The sequence below is a fragment of the Gastrolobium bilobum genome, unplaced genomic scaffold (assembly GCF_033153095.1).
Source record: "Gastrolobium bilobum isolate Gb01-03AN ecotype WA unplaced genomic scaffold, APGP_CSIRO_Gbil_v1 utg15403, whole genome shotgun sequence".
Classification (NCBI taxonomy): Eukaryota; Viridiplantae; Streptophyta; class Magnoliopsida; order Fabales; family Fabaceae; genus Gastrolobium; species Gastrolobium bilobum.
Genome location: NW_026898870.1, coordinates 427,081 through 447,748, shown reverse-complemented (window position 1 = coordinate 447,748; position 20,668 = coordinate 427,081). Strand labels below are relative to the sequence as shown.

At 34.7% G+C, this 20,668-nt stretch overlaps 1 protein-coding gene across 1 annotated transcript; it reads right to left on the bottom strand.

Moving 5' to 3' along the window:
- Nucleotides 1-536: 536 nt before the first annotated feature.
- LOC133284934 (sucrose nonfermenting 4-like protein) lies at nt 537-11,970 on the bottom strand. The gene is made up of 13 exons (XM_061482070.1): nt 11,846-11,970; nt 11,570-11,657; nt 8,756-8,942; nt 7,093-7,226; nt 6,917-6,976; nt 6,695-6,784; nt 3,455-3,586; nt 2,632-2,776; nt 2,392-2,565; nt 1,792-1,855; nt 1,611-1,680; nt 786-903; nt 537-688 (listed from the first exon to the last, which is right to left on the bottom strand). The coding sequence occupies exons 1-13, from the start codon at nt 11,968-11,970 to the stop codon at nt 597-599; spliced, it is 1,479 nt and encodes a 492-aa protein (XP_061338054.1). The 3' UTR covers nt 537-596.
- Nucleotides 11,971-20,668: the final 8,698 nt, after the last annotated feature.

The following is a 20,668-nucleotide window of genomic DNA, read 5'->3' as shown; positions in this document are numbered from 1 at the left end:
ACTTGGAATCCAAATGTACCACTGTTGAGAATGAATTTTAGAAAGAAAGAATGATATTGGGAAAGTCAAAATAAAGTTTAAAACATAATATGATTTTAAATGAATGAGTGAATTATCCATCCATTTGCATTATGGACCAATCCATTTGCCAGGCAAGTGACGCATTAGGTAAAGAGGAGTTCATTATAATGCAAGTATAGCAATATGAACTCGCAAAGTCATCAGAAAAATATTGAATCATAATGGAACTGAAAATACCTTTTACTTACAACCATCCAACGTTTTGCCGCGAGCGGCTAAAAATTTACTCTATTAAAGGTCCTTTCCTTTCCCCCTCCTTGATTTCTATTAGCACTGAACACAAATATTGCATATGTGCCGGCACAAAGGAGAAAATGATGATTTGGTCAAGTTGTTTAAAGGAAAAAACTGAATCCTCAATTTACAGACTTTTCTCTCTACAATTGCTTTCCCAAAAAAGCAAGCGAGCCCACAGCTGAAAGGTACCCATCCAAGCAAAGACTATGCAAATAAGAGTCCTTTCCAAAGCTACCAATGCAATTCTCTTCATTTAAGACGGTGGCCATATATCCCAATTAGCCTAACAAGAATCTGAATACATCACCTAAGGAAATGATCCCTTGCACGCGCCTGCTTCCAGCCTCCACAATCACAAGTCGTCTAACCCCTGTAAAGTGAAGATAATTGGTGACCAACCAAAATATTTGTTTTTTCTCTTTTGTTTAAGAAAGTGGAAAAGGGTTTGCTAGTAAAGAAGATAATACCAGGATTAGCCAACCGCTCCATCACTTTGTGCAATGAATCAGACGCCAAACACATATGACATCTCTGGCCATTGTGAAGCCCGTAAGGAGAATTTGCACCTCGTCCCAAAAGCAATGCCTACAAACATAAAGTGCAATTTAGATTCATCTTTTGTTGACAAATGAAACCAAACAAAATTACTATTTCTTAATCACAAATTCATCTGCTTTACATTAAAAAAATAAATTAATAAAAAACTCCCTAATGTATCATCAAGAATAGCAACAGTTATAGGCAATGTGCTATAGATTGGGTTAAAATGCAGAGTTATTCATATTTTACGTCTTTCACTTTCTTTTGACTCGAGCTACCATAGATGACTAGGATTGGACTTATTCTCTGGGCTGGGATTTTTTTTAGTGAATGTTTCTATCTTATATAAAGTGATTTGAACACTAGTAACAGTGAAAGATCGAATTTTTTTTTTTTTTTTTTTTGAATAACGAGTTTTATTCCATCATCCCGGGAATAAGAGCATACATCTCACTGGAATATGATAATTGCTCGGGAGCTAGGAATGATTGACGTGTAGTTGTAGAAGAGTATAAAGGGTACCGTGACATCTAAAAAGTTGTAGCATCAAAACATAAACTAAATTATTAATTAGCCATTTACAAAAAAAAAATAAAAAAAAATTATTAATTAGCCTTTGCAGTCACATTCGGCATAATACTATTCACCGTCTTTTAATTAAATAATTTGAAACTTCCTCTGGTCAATACAATATTTCAGGATAAGTAAACGATACAGCCCCTTAATTGTAGAAAGAATGGGAGATAAATTACCTGATGGATACTAAATTTGTCCAGACTTATCCCAGCATATGCTTTATCTTTGACCAATGCAATAATATCACTGAGAAGAAAATACCAATACATATCACATATGCTTGAGGAATACCATCTCCCCTTTGTAAGTATAAATACGAGAATCACATAGGACTCACAGGTGAAAGAGAGGTTCTACCTTCTTGAATATATATCAAGCAATGAATCATTATCATCCACAATAGGTATTGAGCTAACTTCAGCTACAAAAAGGATAGTAAAAATAAGATAACAAAAATATATAGAATAATTAATATGAATATATTTTGCATCTAACATGACTACGCTATTATATAATAAATCAAGAGCTACAAAGTTTTCAGTTCCCATTGCAGAGGGGGAAATTATTCACCACGTGTGTATTAAAGAAAGGACACCGTAGTTTGGCAGATTCTTAGGAAGACATGGTTTACCACTTTCTTCGTATCCTGGATCAACAAAAACAAACAACTGATCTGACATTTTCAGATTTGAGTCCCATCATGCAGTATTTGTCAAACCAACTCCTTGTTTCTATAGGTTCAGTGCACAATGAATGGTGCACCATATGTACCAAGCCAAGAATCTCTCCTTCAATTTCTATTTCTATTTCTTAAGTGATACACATTTTTTATATACGAAGAAGGCTTTGAAAGAATCCCTTTTGTGGAGGGGGAAAAACTGCATCTTACAGCAACAAACTTGAGTACCATTTAATGTCTAACCAGAAACCACTACTTTGAAAATAAAGAATGATCACCTTGAATCAACAGAGATAGAGCAGCACCAAGAGAAGCATTTGGCCTTAGCATAGCAAGCGGCTTTTTATTGGATTGCCCCACTTTTGGCGCCCATGTACCCAAAGGTATTGAAATTATTGGCAGTTGAAGAATGGGTAAGGAACCACAAGAGTGCTCAAAATGCCTGCATATACCTGAAAATTAAGTCCATAAATTAGTTCCAAACCATTTACGCATAGCCAACACAACTAGAAGCTTACATTTCAGTATTCCTGAGAGGGTAGCAAGATGAAGCAGCTGAGGAAATGAACCATCCTCTGAAGAATAATGGATAATAGGAACTGTTGCCATCTTGTTTTGCAAAATTTTCAAAGCTACATCTTTTAGACACTCATGGGGCCCGGCCTGCAGATTAAACATTAATACAGCATGAGATACTATCCAATCATGAAAGATAGACAAAACATGAAGTCAAGGCTAACAAGCAACATCTTCAAAATATAATGTTAAAATCACCATTTAGAATATAAATACTAAAGTAATAACATAAAAAAGGACGAAAGAAAGAAGAATCCTGACCTAATTGAAAGGACAAAACCGCATAGAAACTACTGCTGGGAATTCATCATTTCAGACAAGAGATAAGGATGACAGCAGCCTAAAAGTTCAATTAAAAATAGGGGTTTCTTTAATTGAGTATACTGGAGGAGACAAAACACCTCATAGGACCCACAGAAGAGTCAATAAGAACATGAATAAGCTGCCTAAAACCTATATTAAGTGCATAGAACCAGATTGGGTAACCTTTATTTTAGGGAGAAGTGTTTTTTCTGCAAGTAACAAGTTCTTTAGATAAGCTAAAATCATTGATATATACTGTATTATTTTTTTCCAACATATTCACATTGAATAGAACTTAATATTCATCAATCATGTTGTGGAATCCCTGATTTACTCCCAAATATATAATCAAAGCTTACAACCCTCTAGCTTATCCAAAATAATAACAACCTAGCAAATATATGAAATTGGAAAATTAGTTTTATACATGAAAATTTTGTCACAGTTGTTCAGTAGCCTTACATGAACAAAACGCTGAGGATATGTACTCCCACTGCTATCAGTTGCACATTGCTGTAACTTTCCCTCTTTCCATGCTGCGATAGTATGTGTCGCAAGTTGTTCTTCTGTCAAGTTTGATCCATGATTCCCCAGCTGAAACTAAGCATGTTAGATAACTCCCGGAATTTACAAAAACATGCACCATGCATTTCTTTATAATACTAGGCTAAAATCATATATTTTGAAAGAGAGTATATTGGAGAAAATTGTATGTATGGGTTGCACACTTGATCTCTTATTTACAGCAATGATGCACGGACACGGGACACGACACGACACGACACCCCGACACGTTAATTTTAAAAAATGCTAAATTTCGACACGTTGGGACACGTTTTGGTATTAAATAATATTTTTAATATATATAATATAGTTTACATTTAATACATATAATAACTCATAATAACTCATATATAATATTTAGGTTCGAATATTATTTTTTTTTGTTGGCAGGCATATTTGAAACACTTTATCAAACCAAAAAATATTACTTTTTCTTAGTTTTATATTGTTTTAATTTTATTTATAGTAGTTGGCCCACAAACCACAATCACGTGTATATTAAAAAATCCCTACAGCTAGCTGTGAGTTGATTGAATGTGATATCAACTTTATCCAATATCAACTTTATCCACAGTGTATTAATGACTGAATGACTCAACGACTCAACGTCAGAGTTCAAGTTGAATCGGTGGGTTTGGAGAAGATGATGTCCGATGATGATGGGTGGTGAAGGGTGGGACGAGAGGTTGAAGATGAGGGATGGTGCGGTGGAGATGGGTATGGGGCTGTGGGTGACCGGCGGTTGGAGGTGGAATGAGGTGGTGGTTCAGTCGATGAAGATGGGAGGAGGGTGATTTGAAAAAAATGGAGCTGCGGTGTTTGGACGGTGTGAGGTTAATTTAAAAAAAAAAATGTGAAAACGTGTCCTAAAACGTGTCCACATACGTTGACTGCGTGTCCGATTCAGTCAAATTCGCGTGTCCCCCTAGTCAACGTGTTCCAAAAAGTCAACCACGTGTCGAACGCGTGTCGGAACGTGTCGGTGTCCGACACGCATTTTTTCTCAAAAGTCACGTATCCGTGTTTCACAGATTTACAGCTTGCTTACAATCAATCAATGAAGAAACCAAGGAGCTAATCACTTGCTAGCAATCATCAATTGTTATAATTACAGTTGACCATATATTCTAAAAATAAAGAGGGCGAGCCTTGAGCAGCGATAAAATTGTTCCTTTGTGACCGAAAAGTCACTGGTTCGAATCCGGGAAGTCTCTTTGCGAATATACAAGAGTAAAGCTATTTACAAGGATTGGCCGTCACCCCTATCCTCGTTAGTCGGGGTTTAATGGGGAGTGGTTGTGATATATTCTAACAATTCCGCTGAAGTTGAAGCTTAGTAAGCTCTCAGCTTGTTACAAATAAACCCAACCAAACATAGACAAACCTAGCCAAACAAACCCAATAACTCAGCAAGACATTAGAAGCAAGACCAAACAGCACCTATCCAAGCCAAGCTGAAGATAAAGCTATGGTGCATACATGGCTGTCTCCAAACAGTCCCTTGCAGTGGTGGAACCAAGGCACAAGGGGTGGTCTAGACCACAAAAGGGCCAGTGTCTAAGTTGCTGCCAGAAGTGTATTTTTCCTACACGGGCCAGCAAGGCGAGACATGACAGCTTCCATTGATCAGTTCGTGATGGCTTGGACAGTAGCAGGGATGGAGAATTGTCTAGAGAGGTAAGCAGTCCAATAACAGCTAGGAAGGTAGAGATCTAGCACTGGGCAGCAGCAGGTTTGACGGGAAACTTTCCAGTGACAAGACAAAGTACACCATTCGTGAAGGAAAAAATACCGAAGGCACCGTGGGGAGAATAGCACATAAAGAGAGAAAGTTTTTCTGGAGAAATTAGGGTTTTCTTAGTCATCAAAAGAAGCAAATAGGACAGAACAGAGGCCAGAAAGTCTAAGGAGAAAGTGCTGCTGGAACAACCACACAGCAGAGGACAGGAAAAAGAGAATAAAGGGTTGAATGACCCCATGACTAGTGACAGGAAAAATGAACACAACCAGTGGAAACTAAAGAGAGGATACCAAACAAAGGATGGTACAGGATCCAGTCATGGAGGATGGTACAGCTCAGATACTATCTTGTGCAAAGAACCTTGTGATACACCACCTCAAAAGCTAGCTCAAAGGGTGGGAGTGCCCAAGGCCTTATAAAGGCCACATTAGTTGCACATACAACCAATGTGGGACTATATATCTCAACATGTCCCCTCACACAAGAGCCCATTGGGCTTGAAGAGTGGATGATGCAACAGGCTCAGCCTACCTGTGCTAAGAAAGTCCACAAGAGAAAGTGGGGGGCGGCGAGGCTCTGATACCATGCAAAGAACCTTGTGATACACCACCTCAAAAGCTAGCTCAAAGGGTGGGAGTGCCCAAGGCCTTATAAAGGCCATATTAGTTGCACATACAACCAATGTAGGACTATATATCTCAACATGTTGAAAGAATTATTGTTTTGGGAAAAAATTGTATGTATAGGCTAAACACTTGATCTCTTATTTATACCTTGATTATAATCAATCAATGCAGTAATCAAGGATCTAATCAGTATCCCAATCACTAGCTAACAATAAGTAATCTTCGTAATTACAGTTGAATATATATTCTAATATTCCAACAATAGAGACTGAAGGATAGCAATTAACCAATCATGACAATATATATTCATGAACACAGATAAACCACATACATATCTGAACTAGAAGGCATTTTACCTGAAGACCAAAGCATCAAGGGGATCCAGAAGGCACATATTTCAAGGCCCTTCCCAAATAAATTTCTCCTTAAAATACTTTATTTAAGCCTAAATAGTTTTACTTAAACCAGCTCCATAAATGATAGATAATTGGCCTAAAATGATGATAACAGGATTCACTAGTGATTACAAAAATACATTTAAAACTCACATCATTAATGTATGCCATAAGTACAAAAAAAATCAGGATAAATCAAGTATTGTCATCTGCCTCATTATTTCTTTCAACTTCACATAGATTTAGGCCTCAATGAAGTTATTGCATACACAAATTTTATCTTTCATCAATTTGTACCAGTCGTTAAGTTTTCATTTTTCAATAATTTTACCAAAAGCTGGCACAGGAGATTTTCATAAACAGTATATTTACAAACCTCTTTCAGTATTAAAATGAAGTCCGATGCGCTAAGCACTCCCACAAACTGGCACTTGCAAGAATCCCATAGAGGAGCCAAAGATACTCCCTGAAAGCAGATTAAGTTACAATTAGCCATGCAGATAAACAAACATTGCATGAGCATGGGTGTGTGCTCTGATGTGAAGAGAAAGACAAATACCAGTTCATAAATAGTGTAATGAGGAGGAAAAAAACATACCTGTTCATAAAAAACATGGAATGCTTCCTTAACTGGTAAATTTATATCCAAGGCAATAACCTAAAATTATAATAAATCAAATCCAAAGAAAATAAGCTTCACCCAAGAACAGTTAAACTCTTATTAAATGGAAACATTTAAAAAAAAAAACAATAGGGCAGAAAAAGTATTCAAACCTTGCTTGACTGGGGAAGCAACTCATAAGCAGTATGTGTAGACAAGAATGTAGAAATGCCGTAACGAGAGACCTGCAGATCAGACTCCGACATCCTTGGATCAGCTTCCTGAAAAAGTTCCAAAGTCAAGGTAGCTTCTTTTGTGCAGCATAAATTTCAACACAAAGAATTATGGGATCAAATCTGATACCATTTGAGAAGAGGATCAAATCAGATTTTTTTTTTCAAAGAAAATAAAAATGTTTATAAAATTCAAGAATTCACAGCATCAATTTTTTTTGTGTAAAAGAAGAAAATGTCATTAGATGGCAGAAAGTTTACACAAACACGCACACTTCAAAAAAATACACAAAAAAGGAGGACAAGATAACATCCTATGCAAGGCACAAAGAAGAAACAAATAAAAGACAAACAAAATTGTCATAAATCTCCAATCCCTTTGTATATATGTTATGAAGTCTCACTTAAATAGACTATAGGCCCTACACCAAAGAGATGCTAGTAAAATGATTTTGTCCCATATTAGATCTAAGGGCTGAGAAGAGTTCTTGAAGTCATGAGCATTTCTCTCAAGCCAGATACACCACACAGCAGCATAGACAGTGCATCACCATAGAGACTTTCCCTTCTTAGTTATACCAAAGCCCTTGAAGCTAATCAAAAGAAATTTTTCCACAAAAAGGGCAAGCAAATGTCCACAAAAATGCTATCTCACTAAGAAAAAGAGATGAAGTCCTTAAGGGAATCATAAGATAAACATAATAGGCCTTGCAAGTTTGTCAAATAATCCAGTTAGAAACAATTTCATTTCTTCTAATGATTTTCTTTTGCTATGCCTTTGTGGTAAGAGGAACAAGACTGTCAAATATGAATTATTCCAAAAGCTTAAGCTATTAGGTGAAGACTCAAGATTGGTTTTATATCTCCAACACCTCACAACAAGAGCCCTTTGGGTTTGAAGCATGGACAATGCACAAGTCTACTCTACCTTAGGTTGAAATTCAACTTTTTATTTTGAAAGGGGGTGGCAAAGATTGAACTTCTAACAATAAGAGGCCTTGTTAGCATGTCAAATATTCCCAAAAGCTTATGATGATAGATGAAAGCTCTGGATTGGTTTTATATCTCTAAAAAAGGCAAAGACGTAATCTTAAAGTAAATAAACCATCATTTTTTCTTCTAACTATTTGATAATTCTCAGTTTCTCACCTTAAGATAAACTCTAACTTCAGTAATTTAATAAACTGAGATTTACAGTCAAATATATGATTGTTTTATGAGTGCACTCAAATTCCTTCCAATTTCCAGCAGTGAAGGGACCAATTTTTTTGGGTGGATTTGCAGCACAGGAATTAGTGAGAATTGTCATCATTTTATAATTTTAAAATGTTAGGTCGGTGTTTTTCTTTCTTTCCATCAGATTCGGAAACTCCCACTATTCTTGTTTAAAAGTTCATTTAAACTTTAAAGGCAGTTTCGAAGATGACAAAAATATACAGGTAGGACTACAAATGCGCGCATGTATGCTCCCAGAAGTAAATGAAGCCCCACATTGAGGATAATGATAATCATAACCGCAGTCATTGACCTATAACATAGATTACTATCCAAGCAATACAATGTATGCAATAGCAAGAGGCAAAGATAGGAAAGGGGAAGAAACGTACCACATGCCTAACAACATCATTGTCAACCTCCATGTGGGATCTACCAGGTGCTTCAACCCTTAATATGGCAGGTAAGATAGATGGTTCTCTCACTAAATAAATAGTATTTACTAACCCATAGTTCCCAAATACAAATGGCTGCTGCTCATCGTGCCGCCACTCACCATCCACATTAAATTTGTACTGCACATAATTGGACATGATGTTATCCCCATCAGCATGAATCAAATATCCTTTCCATATTATGTAATGTTTAAAAGTATTTTAGTTTTTCCCAGAAATATCATATATTGTTCCGAAAAGGTGGATTTTATTGAAAATGCCTACACATTAGTGACTGACAGGTCAGAATAGATAAATTAAATAACAGAGCTCAATAAGTTATTGATTGAATGACGACTCTTTTTGTCGCCATATGGAAACAAACGTGTCATCAAAAGTCAACATAACCGAATCTATACATACCAAATATGCGAAAAAAGACAAGTTTAATCCTATTGAATGTTCGTTACATAAAAGGACATAATAAGATCCCAATTTACCAAATGTACTTAATCTAACAATAAATTTTTTTACAGCTCCCACAATAAGGAAACTAGTTCCCAAGGAAAGATGGACTACAAATAGAAAGATGACAAATGAGTTACATAAACTGCATAACTAACCAAGACTATCATATTGTATATTTACTCATGTTTAATTCATTATACAAAAACTCTCCCCAACACTTTTTATTTTCTTTGCTTTTACAAGGGATTGAACTTATAACCAAGGTTATCACATCGTGATTCACCAAGCTAATTTTTGAATCGTGAATTGTATCGAATCATAAGATTCAATGACACAATGAAAAATAGCTTGGAATATATCATATAAATGATGTACAATGCTCGATGTAATAATTTTAAACTACTAATTAACAAAACAATTTAACCATAACTCTCACAAAACAAAATTATATGTCATAAGTCGTAACTAAGTCACAAAAAATGATTGCATGAAACCTATGTTTTAGAAAAATGAAAATAGAACAATGATATAAAAAAATAAGGTGCATATAGAGTGAGCAAGTGACTGTGAGAAACCTCTATTTCGAAAGAATGAAAAGCAGTAATAGAATAGCCAAATATGATGCATAGGGTGAGTCAGTGACTATGTGAGTCCCTTGTTTTAGAAGAATGATAACAGGGCAATGGAATAATAAAACAGGATGCATTTAGCAGTGCTCCTTTAGTTCCTTTTCATTTAACAAATTGACTTTTCAATTTCTTTTATGAGAATTGATGAAAGCAAAGTACTACAAAAATTAATGAATCGTGCATTTTGTATCAGTGATACAAATCACATTGACTCATGCATATATCGCACGATTCAAATTCATCTTCAATTCATCGCATGATACAAATCGTTGGCTTGCTGAATAGTATCAAATTGAATTGTGAATCGTAAGATTCTAACAACAATGCCTATAACCTCTACCCAAATCACACCCTGACCTTGCCACTTGAGCTAAGGCCAAGCAGCAACTCCCACCCTAAAATTAATAATCTTGTTTCCTAATATCATTATATAAAAAAGAGGGGGACGGGGAGTAGACAAGCAAAGTAAAATTTTGCAAAATCATATAACTAGAAATTGCTCCTTGAATCTAATAACAAAAAAAAAGGCTTCGCTCTCAATGAGCTTGTAGCTCAACTGGCATTGGCTCCCATTTACAAGATGGAGGAGTGATGAAGATGCCGGAGGTTCAATCCTCAACTAGACCACTCAGGTGCTTGCACCTTCAATGTACTACAAAAAATGGCTTAATTATATATATGGCTTCTTGTTTTTATCGGATGTCCTAAAGTAAGAATAAAAATTAATACAGGCTTTCAGTTTTAAGAACTGGAAAAAGATGCAAATCAAAATGAGATGATGAAATTTTTTACAGGGTGTCAGCTTGAGCAGTATGACATTCTCCAAATTCATATATTAAAAATGGGAAAATTTTGTGTTATTCTAAATGAAACAACCGTGTTTTAATATATATATTTGTTAGCCTTTCACATTCTCTCTCCTCCACAAAATTAGGAGAAGAGAGAATGTAAAAAATAAAAAAATATGTACCAAAACACAGTTGTTTCATTTAAAATAACAAAGTTTTATCCTTTAAAATGACAAACATTTACCCCATTAAAAATACAGATGAAAGGTAATCTAATCTACCATCTGGATTAAACTCAAGACACAAAACTTAAAGCATTAGATGGTAACATCAACGACACCTTTAAGTCTAACCTACAATCTTGATGGCCATGCTGTTTGCAAGAAAATATTCTTGCTTACATTTTCTTCTTAGTCAGAATGATGCAAATTATCCAATAGTTTTCTCTTTTAAAATTCAACCATCAACGTTTACTTGTTCATTCATCCTTTCAACTCCAAGAGGGGACGAGATGACTCTTATGCCTCATATGAAGGCCATGCAAGTTTTTTACTCTGATATAAACTCATAAGGAAAGATGACAATCATCATGAAGTTATTTATTTGTTCCTGACTATTCTAAGATCAAAATCTTAATCACACCATAATGTTTAAAGTAATTTCATTTACAGACACAATCCTCATTTTTCCTTTTGATTTTTCTAGCATCATGAGCAAACAAACTCAATGATCACATCCCATAGTCTTATCATCAAGGAGAGAAAGAGGTGCATTCTGACCTAAAAGTCATTGACCATATATAATAATAAGTACATGATATGAAAGTTTCAAACATAAGTAATTTATTTCCTCAGGTTTGCCAAAGTCATAGAGGCCAAACAACCTGATGATATCCTGGCATTAGCCTGCAAATAACTTGAAATACAGTCGGGCATCCTTCCATCGGAGACATGGGTATAGATACTGCCCACCTGTGCATACACCAGTCAACATAATTAAATTAATTCTACCATGTAATTAAAACAATTTTTGAAAATAAAAATAAAAAACGAATCAAAGTGACAGTCACATCTATCATGTTCAATAACTAAGATCGAAACTGTTAAGCTAACTATAGAACTACTGTTGTAATAATTAACTCAATAATCCAAATTCTTACCTCGTGAAAGAACCACATAGAAACACCCTTCTTCCTCCATAAGGCCAAATAAATTGTTTGGGAATCAAAATGGATTCTGCTACTCCACTACTCCCTTGTCTTCTACTCGCTACTGAACCAAACATTTCCATCACCCCGAAAATTTAACACCTGAAAAAAATTCAAAGCAACTCTATAACTCTAAAACCCACTAAAAGCCACGAACATCAACAACCAGAACAATTTATACCACGAGAATCCTCCAAAGCAGAGCAGAGTACCCCTCAACACTCACATGCAATGTAGTGTACCTTCTTCACAATCAAAATCACACCCGAAATAAATTCAACACAACGTTCCACCACCATTGAGTTGAATGAGTGGATACAGTTTAGAATCTTAAGACTAAAACTGTCGCAAAATAAATAAATAAATAAATAATGAGAATTTTGATTACCAATAGAAAGAACTGAAATGGCTGGAAAAAAAAATAATCAAAGCAATCAGCATGCAATGTTAAAGGGAATTTAGCTTAGGTCAGAAGCTGTTTCTATAGAGAAAGAAAATGGAGAAAACTTCTAGAGAGAGAGAGAGAGAGAGAGAGCATGTTGTTGCATTGTGGATTCTGTTACGATTCCTGGTTACAGAATCAAATTGAGGAAGGAGTGAAACGAGGGAAAGAGTGATAAAAAACGTGACGGAGCAACAAAATTTAAAAAATAATAATTAAAATTATTATTACAAGTGCAGCCACCGTAAAAGAGGGAGAGAATAAAGGAGGAAAGAGGGGGGAAAGTGCAAAAAACACACTACATTGCGCAGTAAAATCGTGTGCCACTGCTACAAGACAAGAGTTCTAAAACGGGGGAAACAACCATATACAAACAAAAACCCCTAACCGTCTTAGGATACTATTCGCGTCATGTCTGTTCACGAATTATATAAGAGTTTCTTAATTCTTTGTAGAAAATGAATTAGGTGCTCCGTTAATCATGTTTTGTTGAAATAAAATTCAATTTAATGTATGTACTGTTTATCCTAAAAGTTTAAAAAAATGAAAGGTTATTTAAAACATGGGTTATGTTTATCTCATTTTACATGAGATAAACATCTCTCCTACACACACAAAAAGGAGTTGGGTCCCACCACTTTTTTTTTCTCTCTCCTCTTACATGTGGGTCCCACTTATACCTTTATTTCTACAACATGAGGTATTTCTTTTCCTACAACATAAGAAAAATATATCCCTTAAAACATACTTAGTTAATGCAGGTAAAGTTATAATTGATGAGAAAACAAATTATTTTTTTCAAAACTGTTTTTTTAAATAAAATATATTTTAGATTTAACCTCAGATATTACAAAATTATTTATAAATTAATGCAGGTTTGAAGCTCTGACAACTAAGCATTAATGCAATTCTTGTCGTGTCCTAAAGAAAATTGATAATTCACGTGGGGGTGCGTTATACTTTTATCAAAAGCTCATTTGTTCTTAAATTAGTCTATATACATACTTTGATAGGCATTAGTGTGCACTATTTCATTAACTAAATATTAAATTATTTAATTCATAAACTACTTATATTTATCCATTTAACTATGTAATTTAATTAATAATCATGCCACAAGCCCCCTGATTAATTATAAGTAGGTTGTTAGCTAAATCAGTTTGATGTTTAGTTAATAGATTGTGATGTAAAGTATGTGTAAAAATGTACTATCTAGCATTGGAGCACGTATTTTCTTACTAAAAGAATGAAATATGGAAAAAAAAAATAACATAAAGATGGGATTAATGTAAATAAAATAATTTTTATCATATTTAATAAAGGATGTTACCATATTTGACACACAAAAAATGTGCCAAATATCAGGGGCGGACCGAGGGGAGAAGCATCAGTGGTTGTCCCTTCCTAAACTTTAATTATTTTATATATAATGATATTTATCTAATAATAATACATTTTAATAGTGCTATTAGTTAGTCTCTATCTAAAAAAATACTTATAATAATTAATCCATCTTATTATTCTTAATAACACTTATAATTTTGATATTTTATTTAGCCCCCTCATCACAAAAAAATTCTGAGTCCACCAATACCAAGTAATCATACATTCGTAGCATCATAGAATATTTTCCTAACATTGCTTTTGATAATATATAGTACATAACCTCAAGACAAAGTTTTATTTTGATACATCATGCAAGATAACATCTTATGGTATAAGATGAGATAGTCTAAAGTAAGTTACATATTGTGTAAATTTTTATGCTACCAATTATTTAATGTTGCATACATTACTATATAGTATTAAAACTACATTCATACAACAAAAATGTATCATGCAACAAAAATGTATTAACATTTGAAATCACCCCTTCACCTTTATTTCAAATACAATTTTTTTTTAAATGGCGCAATATTTCTTTTTTCACTCTCTATAGATATCATTATATTGTTGTTCTTTTTTTTATTCTTTGGCAAACGTCAATTAATTCATTATCAGTATCGTACGACATATGATATATATCATACAATATGATATAATTCACAAGGTCAGTGATACGCATCAAGGAAATGTATCAGAAAGGGGTTGTATCATATGATACAAAAATCAAATCAAAATTTCTAATTATTATTAATACAAAAAAAGAAAATAAAGATTTGATTTTTGATTTAAACTCAAAACTCAATATGAAAAATATGTATTAATAAAGAAAATAATTAAATAAATATTCTAAATCTATTCAATTTTCATAATAAAAAATAAATCAATAAAAAAATGATCCAAATTAAAGCAACAGAATTAATTTTCTAACTTTGCTTTAGCCTTTTGAAGTCGAAAAGTTTTCGTCAAGAAAGATTTTTGTTTTTTCTTTAAAAACCATTCAGATGCTATAAAGGTGTGCATGACAACCTTCCCATAATTTATTTTTTTTCAATTTCTATTTCAGAAAAAAAAAATGGATAAAACACTGTTTGACAGAATCGGTTTACTTTTTTGTTCCAAAAAATGAATCGGTTCTATTTGTGTGCTGGATAAAGAAAAAAAGAAGAAGAAAAAATTTAGCTTCTATATTTCTGGACACAAAACGAGAATGACTTTTTTTTTTGCCTCATCTCTTCCTCTCACAGCTCCACCCTCTTCTTCCTAAACCCAAATCCCATCCTCTTCACCTAACCCACCATTCCACCAAGAAGCCACAACCTGCAACTTCCGACCTCCATCATCACCGGAAAACACATTATCGCTGGCACTGGCAGACCCACATGGTTGCCTATGTGAGCAAGTGCAGATACAAAAGTAGTTTAATGCATTTAAAAATTTATTTCTCACTCGTTGTCATATAACAAGTCTTGATTTGGTTAATTTTAATCGCCACGGATTTCTAAACTGCCCACTGAGTAAAAGAAAGAAAATGAGAAGTGCATGCAATGTCCCTAAGTTATGATAAAATTAAAAAGATAAAGTAATGATTAAACCCAAAAAGAAATACAATAAAAGTTTTAATATTTTTTTTAAATTTGATATATTTTTATACAAAAGAAAAATATTATACGGACCTATAAAATAGTTTTCTTTTCTTTTCTTGTTTATATTCTTTTATTTTTTAATACATTTAAAATTTTCTTTTAAAGAAATCTTTTAGGGATTTTGTCCCCGAATCTCTGTCACTAAATATGCAGTCATAAATAAATTGTTCTAGATCCGAGGACCACTGGTCCAAAACCTTCCAACAACCACATCACTGTCATTGTAAGAACCCGCACCGTTAATTAAGAAAATTAATTAATTAATTAAGAAAAATTAGGAAATAATTCCATAATTGACCCTAATAATTATTATAAGTCTTTAATAATTATTGTAAGTGAGTAATAATGCTGAAAGTCGCTTTTCTGACGAAAAGTGCAGATACCGGTTCTGCTACCCGGTATAAATGCGTACCGATGAAGTATCCCGAAAAATTATAATAAGTGCATGAATATTCCTAGAATATTATATAAGACTAGTAAAACAAGTTTCGGGTCAAAATAATGAGAACAGGTGCCAGAACTGATACTGGCTATGGAAAAGTGCGTACCGGAAAGGTGCTGCGAAAAATAAAATAAAAATATGAAAAATCCTAAAAAAATGAGTAGGTTCAGAATCTCAAGTTTGAGATTAAAATGATAAGCATAACTATTTTCGTTAATACTGTGTGTTTAAAACTTAAGTGCCTATAAATAGCGTTGTGGCACAAAAACCTAGGTTAATTTGGTTGCCTCTACGTGAGTTTTCTGGTCTTCATTAGCTGCCACCCTCCATCTACCCTTCCATAGCCTTCTTCTTCTTAAACTCCACCAAAATGACCACATTTACTCTTAGTTCCTTCATCAACGTGGTGTAGGGGAGTGAGAGCAAGGCTTGTGTGAGTGAAAGGTGCTCATTTTCTGAGTTGAAGGTTCAGCTTTGGTGTGAGTTGAGGGCTGAGTTCCTTGGTTTAGGGTGAGGAAGCCTTTGTTGGTCATTTTTGAGCTTCAAGGAGCCACATTTTAGTGTAAAAGTCCAACCTTGTAGTGCATTTTCGTGGGTCTTCGAAGTCAGAACCTTGGTGTGTGGTTAGAGACCTCTTTGTTGTATCATTTTTGGAGCTTAGAAGCATACCATGATCACCTCTTTGTCTTTTGATGATTTTAAGCTTGTTTAATCAATTAAAAAGTAAAACTTTGATCATTTGATAAAAGGAATGTGTTTCTGAGTCCCTAACATGCATATGAACATCTGTTTTTGGAGTTCTTGGACTCCAGATCGAGTTTGGATCATTGGAGGTCAATTATACCTTTAAAACTCAGTTTTTTGCATTTTGTCGAAGAAGTATTCGAATACTTTTCGTGCAGTATTCGATTACTTCCTGGAAAAATGCAGTAATCGAATACTTCGCGAGACAGTAGCGATCTAGTTTAGTAAAATTGCGATATCTCGAGCTACAGAGCTCTAAATTGAGTGAGGTTTGGACCTATGTGAAGCTAACAATAAGGTCTACAACCTGTAAATTTTTAGATCTATTGGATAAGTGGAGTGCTCTCAGTTTATGTTTGAAGTCGCTACCCTATTGCTGGAAATTCAGCTTGTTGTAGGAACTTTGCAAAAATCATAACCGGAGTTATACAACTCCGATTGAGACATAAAATATGTCGTTGGAAAGCTTGAGATGTCTAGTTTAACATATTAAAATCTTAGAGTATTTGGAAAATATTTTCAACCGTATTTTTAAACTGGTAGTCGAATACTCCTTGCAGGAGTATTGGAATACTTTTCTGGGAAGAAAAGCATTCGGATACCTTTGAAGAAGTATTCGAATACTGGAAAGTATTCGATTACAATGAGGTTTGGTATTCGGATACTGTGGTATTCGGATACTGGGGGAAAAAGTATTCGGATACTTGGTAGTATTCGAGTACTTAAATGAAAGTAATCAAATACTTTCTGGAGAGCTGGAGTATTCGAATACTCATCGAGGAGTATTCGAATACCTCCTGCAGAAACAACATGAAATGACTTAAAATGAGATGAAAAGCCTTAATCACTTAATTTAACCTTGAGTAATGGTTATTGATGATTAATTACTGTATAAACAGATTGTGATTGTGCTGATTGTGGGCTTGAGCTAGTGTGAGCTCTTGGTTTAGACGTATTGCTTAAGAGGCAAGCTTTCGTGTCCTCGGTTTAGCCATTGTTTGTTCCACCATGTCCCATGGGGGGGTGGTTTATATGCATGATGTGTTTTCATGTACTGTTTTATTGAAATGCTATGGAACTGTAAGTGCAAATGCCTTATGATATGTATGTGGTGTGACGCCTACACAGGAGGCCATGGGGCGATCCTGTAGGCGAATACAGCATGGGCTGATACTGTGTGGATAATAGACATATTCCTGCACTTCTCTAATCAGTAGAATATTATAAACACACATGACATGATTATCTATTACATTGCACTATTTTGGAACTTATATTGTTAAATGGCCTTTGAACTTATATTGCACATGTAAATGAGCTTGGGGTGGAAGATCCCCCTTGTCTTATTGAGATTTCTTTTTAGAGATATCACCCCACGTTTGGGGCACCACTTCAGGTTCAGGTAATGCTGGGGTTGAGACCTCTAGCGGTAGGAGGCCGGAGCTTAGCTGATTTATATGATGATATGATGATTATGCTTGGATGTTGGACATGTCTGTTGCTTTTGTTGTTAGCTTATTTATTATGTGGTTGTTGATGAAACTACTGTTGGGTTGTGTTGTCTTATTTGGTGAGCATGGGGATTATCCATGCCACATTGTTTTTGACTGTGTCTTGTTTTAGATTCGTGTTGTAATAATGTATCAGGATTATGTCTGGACTACGTGTTGTAGTTTCGTGATTTTAGATACTCACTGTTACTTATATTATGAGGTATTTTAGTTAGTTGTCTCTTGCAATATCATACAGGCGATGTTTTATGAAAATTGATTAAGTAATCAACTTGGCTAAGAATAATGACGTCATAATTGAACAGATAAAGATATTTCGCATTTTTAATTAAGCGTGGCTTAATACGATGACATGTTAACAAACCAGATGCATACGGGGTGTTACAGTCATCCTCTTCCTTTTCCTTGAACTAAAACAAAACCATCATTCTTCCATCTGCCAATAAACCCACAGCCATCGTGGAAGCTTCACCGCCGGTAAACCATCCTAGTCACCAAAGGCAGTCATTCGTCCAACTCACCTCCATCGCACCACCATCTTCTTCACTGTCCAATCGCCACCACAACCGGATCACTCACCGTCTAAACACCTTCGCACAACCACACCCATTACATCACTGTCGTTGTCTAAGCCTACCACCTTCCTCCATCGAACCACCCTAGTCTCCACCAACCACCACCTTCGGCACCGACTCCCATTGCCGCGGTGAAACCCCTATTTCATTTTCCATTAACCTCCAAAAGCACAGACCCACCTTGACTGACCCTTCTCTTCGGCCATCAATCAATCATTCCTATTCAATGCAACATCAATTTTTTTTGCATTGTGGTTTTTATATAATAAAATAGGAAAAAGTATTTCTCCAGTCATCGGAGATAAAGTTATCTCCAGTGAGCTCGAAACGACGTCATTTTGGGTTATAAGATTAAAAATTTATAATGACAAAGACTAATATAACCCTGTAATATATTATAATTACAAAAACACCTTGATTTCTGCCCCAGAACGACGTCGTTTTGAGCTCACTGGAGATAACTTTATCTCCGGTGACTGGAGAAATCCTTTACCCAATAAAATATTTAATGTTTTAGACAATTTTTTTTAAAGTATGAAATGTTGGCATTTTGGTTAAAATCTATTGCAATTTGTTATTTTATACAGTTGATGAAATCTGTAAAAAAAAAAAAAAAAAAGTAATTCGGATTCTCGGAATAAAAAAAATGTGTTAACAAACGTAATCTGATTCTCAGAACTCTTTTAAGGCAGAGAATCAGAAAAAACTGTTTTATCTCAAAAACAGTGTTGGAGAACAGAATGATTGTTAACCAAATAATAGAATAAAAAATCATTCTATTTTAAATTAAGGGAATCCAGCCAAAACTGTTAGGAATGTGGCTTCCATACTCAAGAGCGGGGGTGAATTGAGTATTACAAGATTTTCACAAAAGCCCCCTTCTAGTATCTAAATAATCATTTCAAGCAAACTTTGATATGTGGAAAGCTAATCAATACATTCAGACAATCCATAATATATAATATATCACAATTATAGAACTTGTACTAGCACATACAAGATATCAATGAAGCAATTAAAGTGCTAAAAATAAAGAGTTTAGAGTTTAGAGAATTGCAAACACAATATATCCTGGTTCGGTCACCACCACTTGTGACCTACGTCCAGACTGAAGCCGTTCGATCAACTCTTTCACTAATGGTCAAGCTTCATGGGTGCTTGACAAACCTTTACAATCTTTCAAGACTTCGGGTTCTTGGATACCTTATACGAGTACTTGACAACTTTACAATTCACTCCAAATTTACTTAGGTATTTGGCCACCTCTCAAACAATGGGTCTCACAACCCTTACAACTCAAGAATACAAGGAGGAAAATATTTGAAAATGAATATACACTCTCAAAGTGTGGATATACAACTTGAAGCACTATGGGTATATAAATTTTCAAGATATGAGCTCAAATATGTTTAATTTTTGAAAGATATGTATAAAGAACCAATTCAACACAGAAGCTTAAGCTATTAGGTGAGGCTACATTAATGGTTTTATATATCTCAACACGCCCCCTCACACGAGAGCCCACTGGGCTTGAAGGGTGGACAATGCACAGGTCCACCTACCTGTGCGAAGAGAGAAATTCCACTAGAAAGAAAGTAGGGGACGGTGAGAATCGAACCCGGGACACAAGGCTCTGATACCATATAAATAACCAATTCGACTTAAAAGCTTAAGCTATTGTGTGAGGCTTGTTGAGATATATAAAACCATTAATGTAGCCTCACCCAATAGCTTAAGCTTTTGGGTGAGGCTACATTAATGATTTTATATATCTCAACAATATGAAAGAATATGCAAATGATAGTGTAGAAGCTCTCATAGTATGCTTAATATGTGTAGAAATGATGCCCAATCCGTTTTAGAGTCATTGGGAATGCATATATAGTGTTTTCATTGAAAACTAGCGTTTATAGTCGTTATATGCATTCTGTCACAGTGGTAATCGATTACCAAATGGTGGGTAATAATCGATTACCGTATGCTGGTAATTGATTCCCAACCTGACAGCAAAAATATTATTTCGTATTTTGGG

Coding starts and splice junctions, on each gene's coding strand:
- LOC133284934 (XM_061482070.1), bottom strand. CDS start 11,970: ATGTTTGGTTCAGTAGCGAGTAGAAGACAAGGGAGTAGTGGAGTAGCA. Junction 6,785..6,916: donor TCCATGTTTTTTATGAACAG/GTATGTTTTTTT, acceptor ATCTGCTTTCAG/GGAGTATCTTTGGCTCCTCT. Junction 1,856..2,391: donor TCTATCTCTGTTGATTCAAG/GTGATCATTCTT, acceptor TCCTTTTTGTAG/CTGAAGTTAGCTCAATACCT.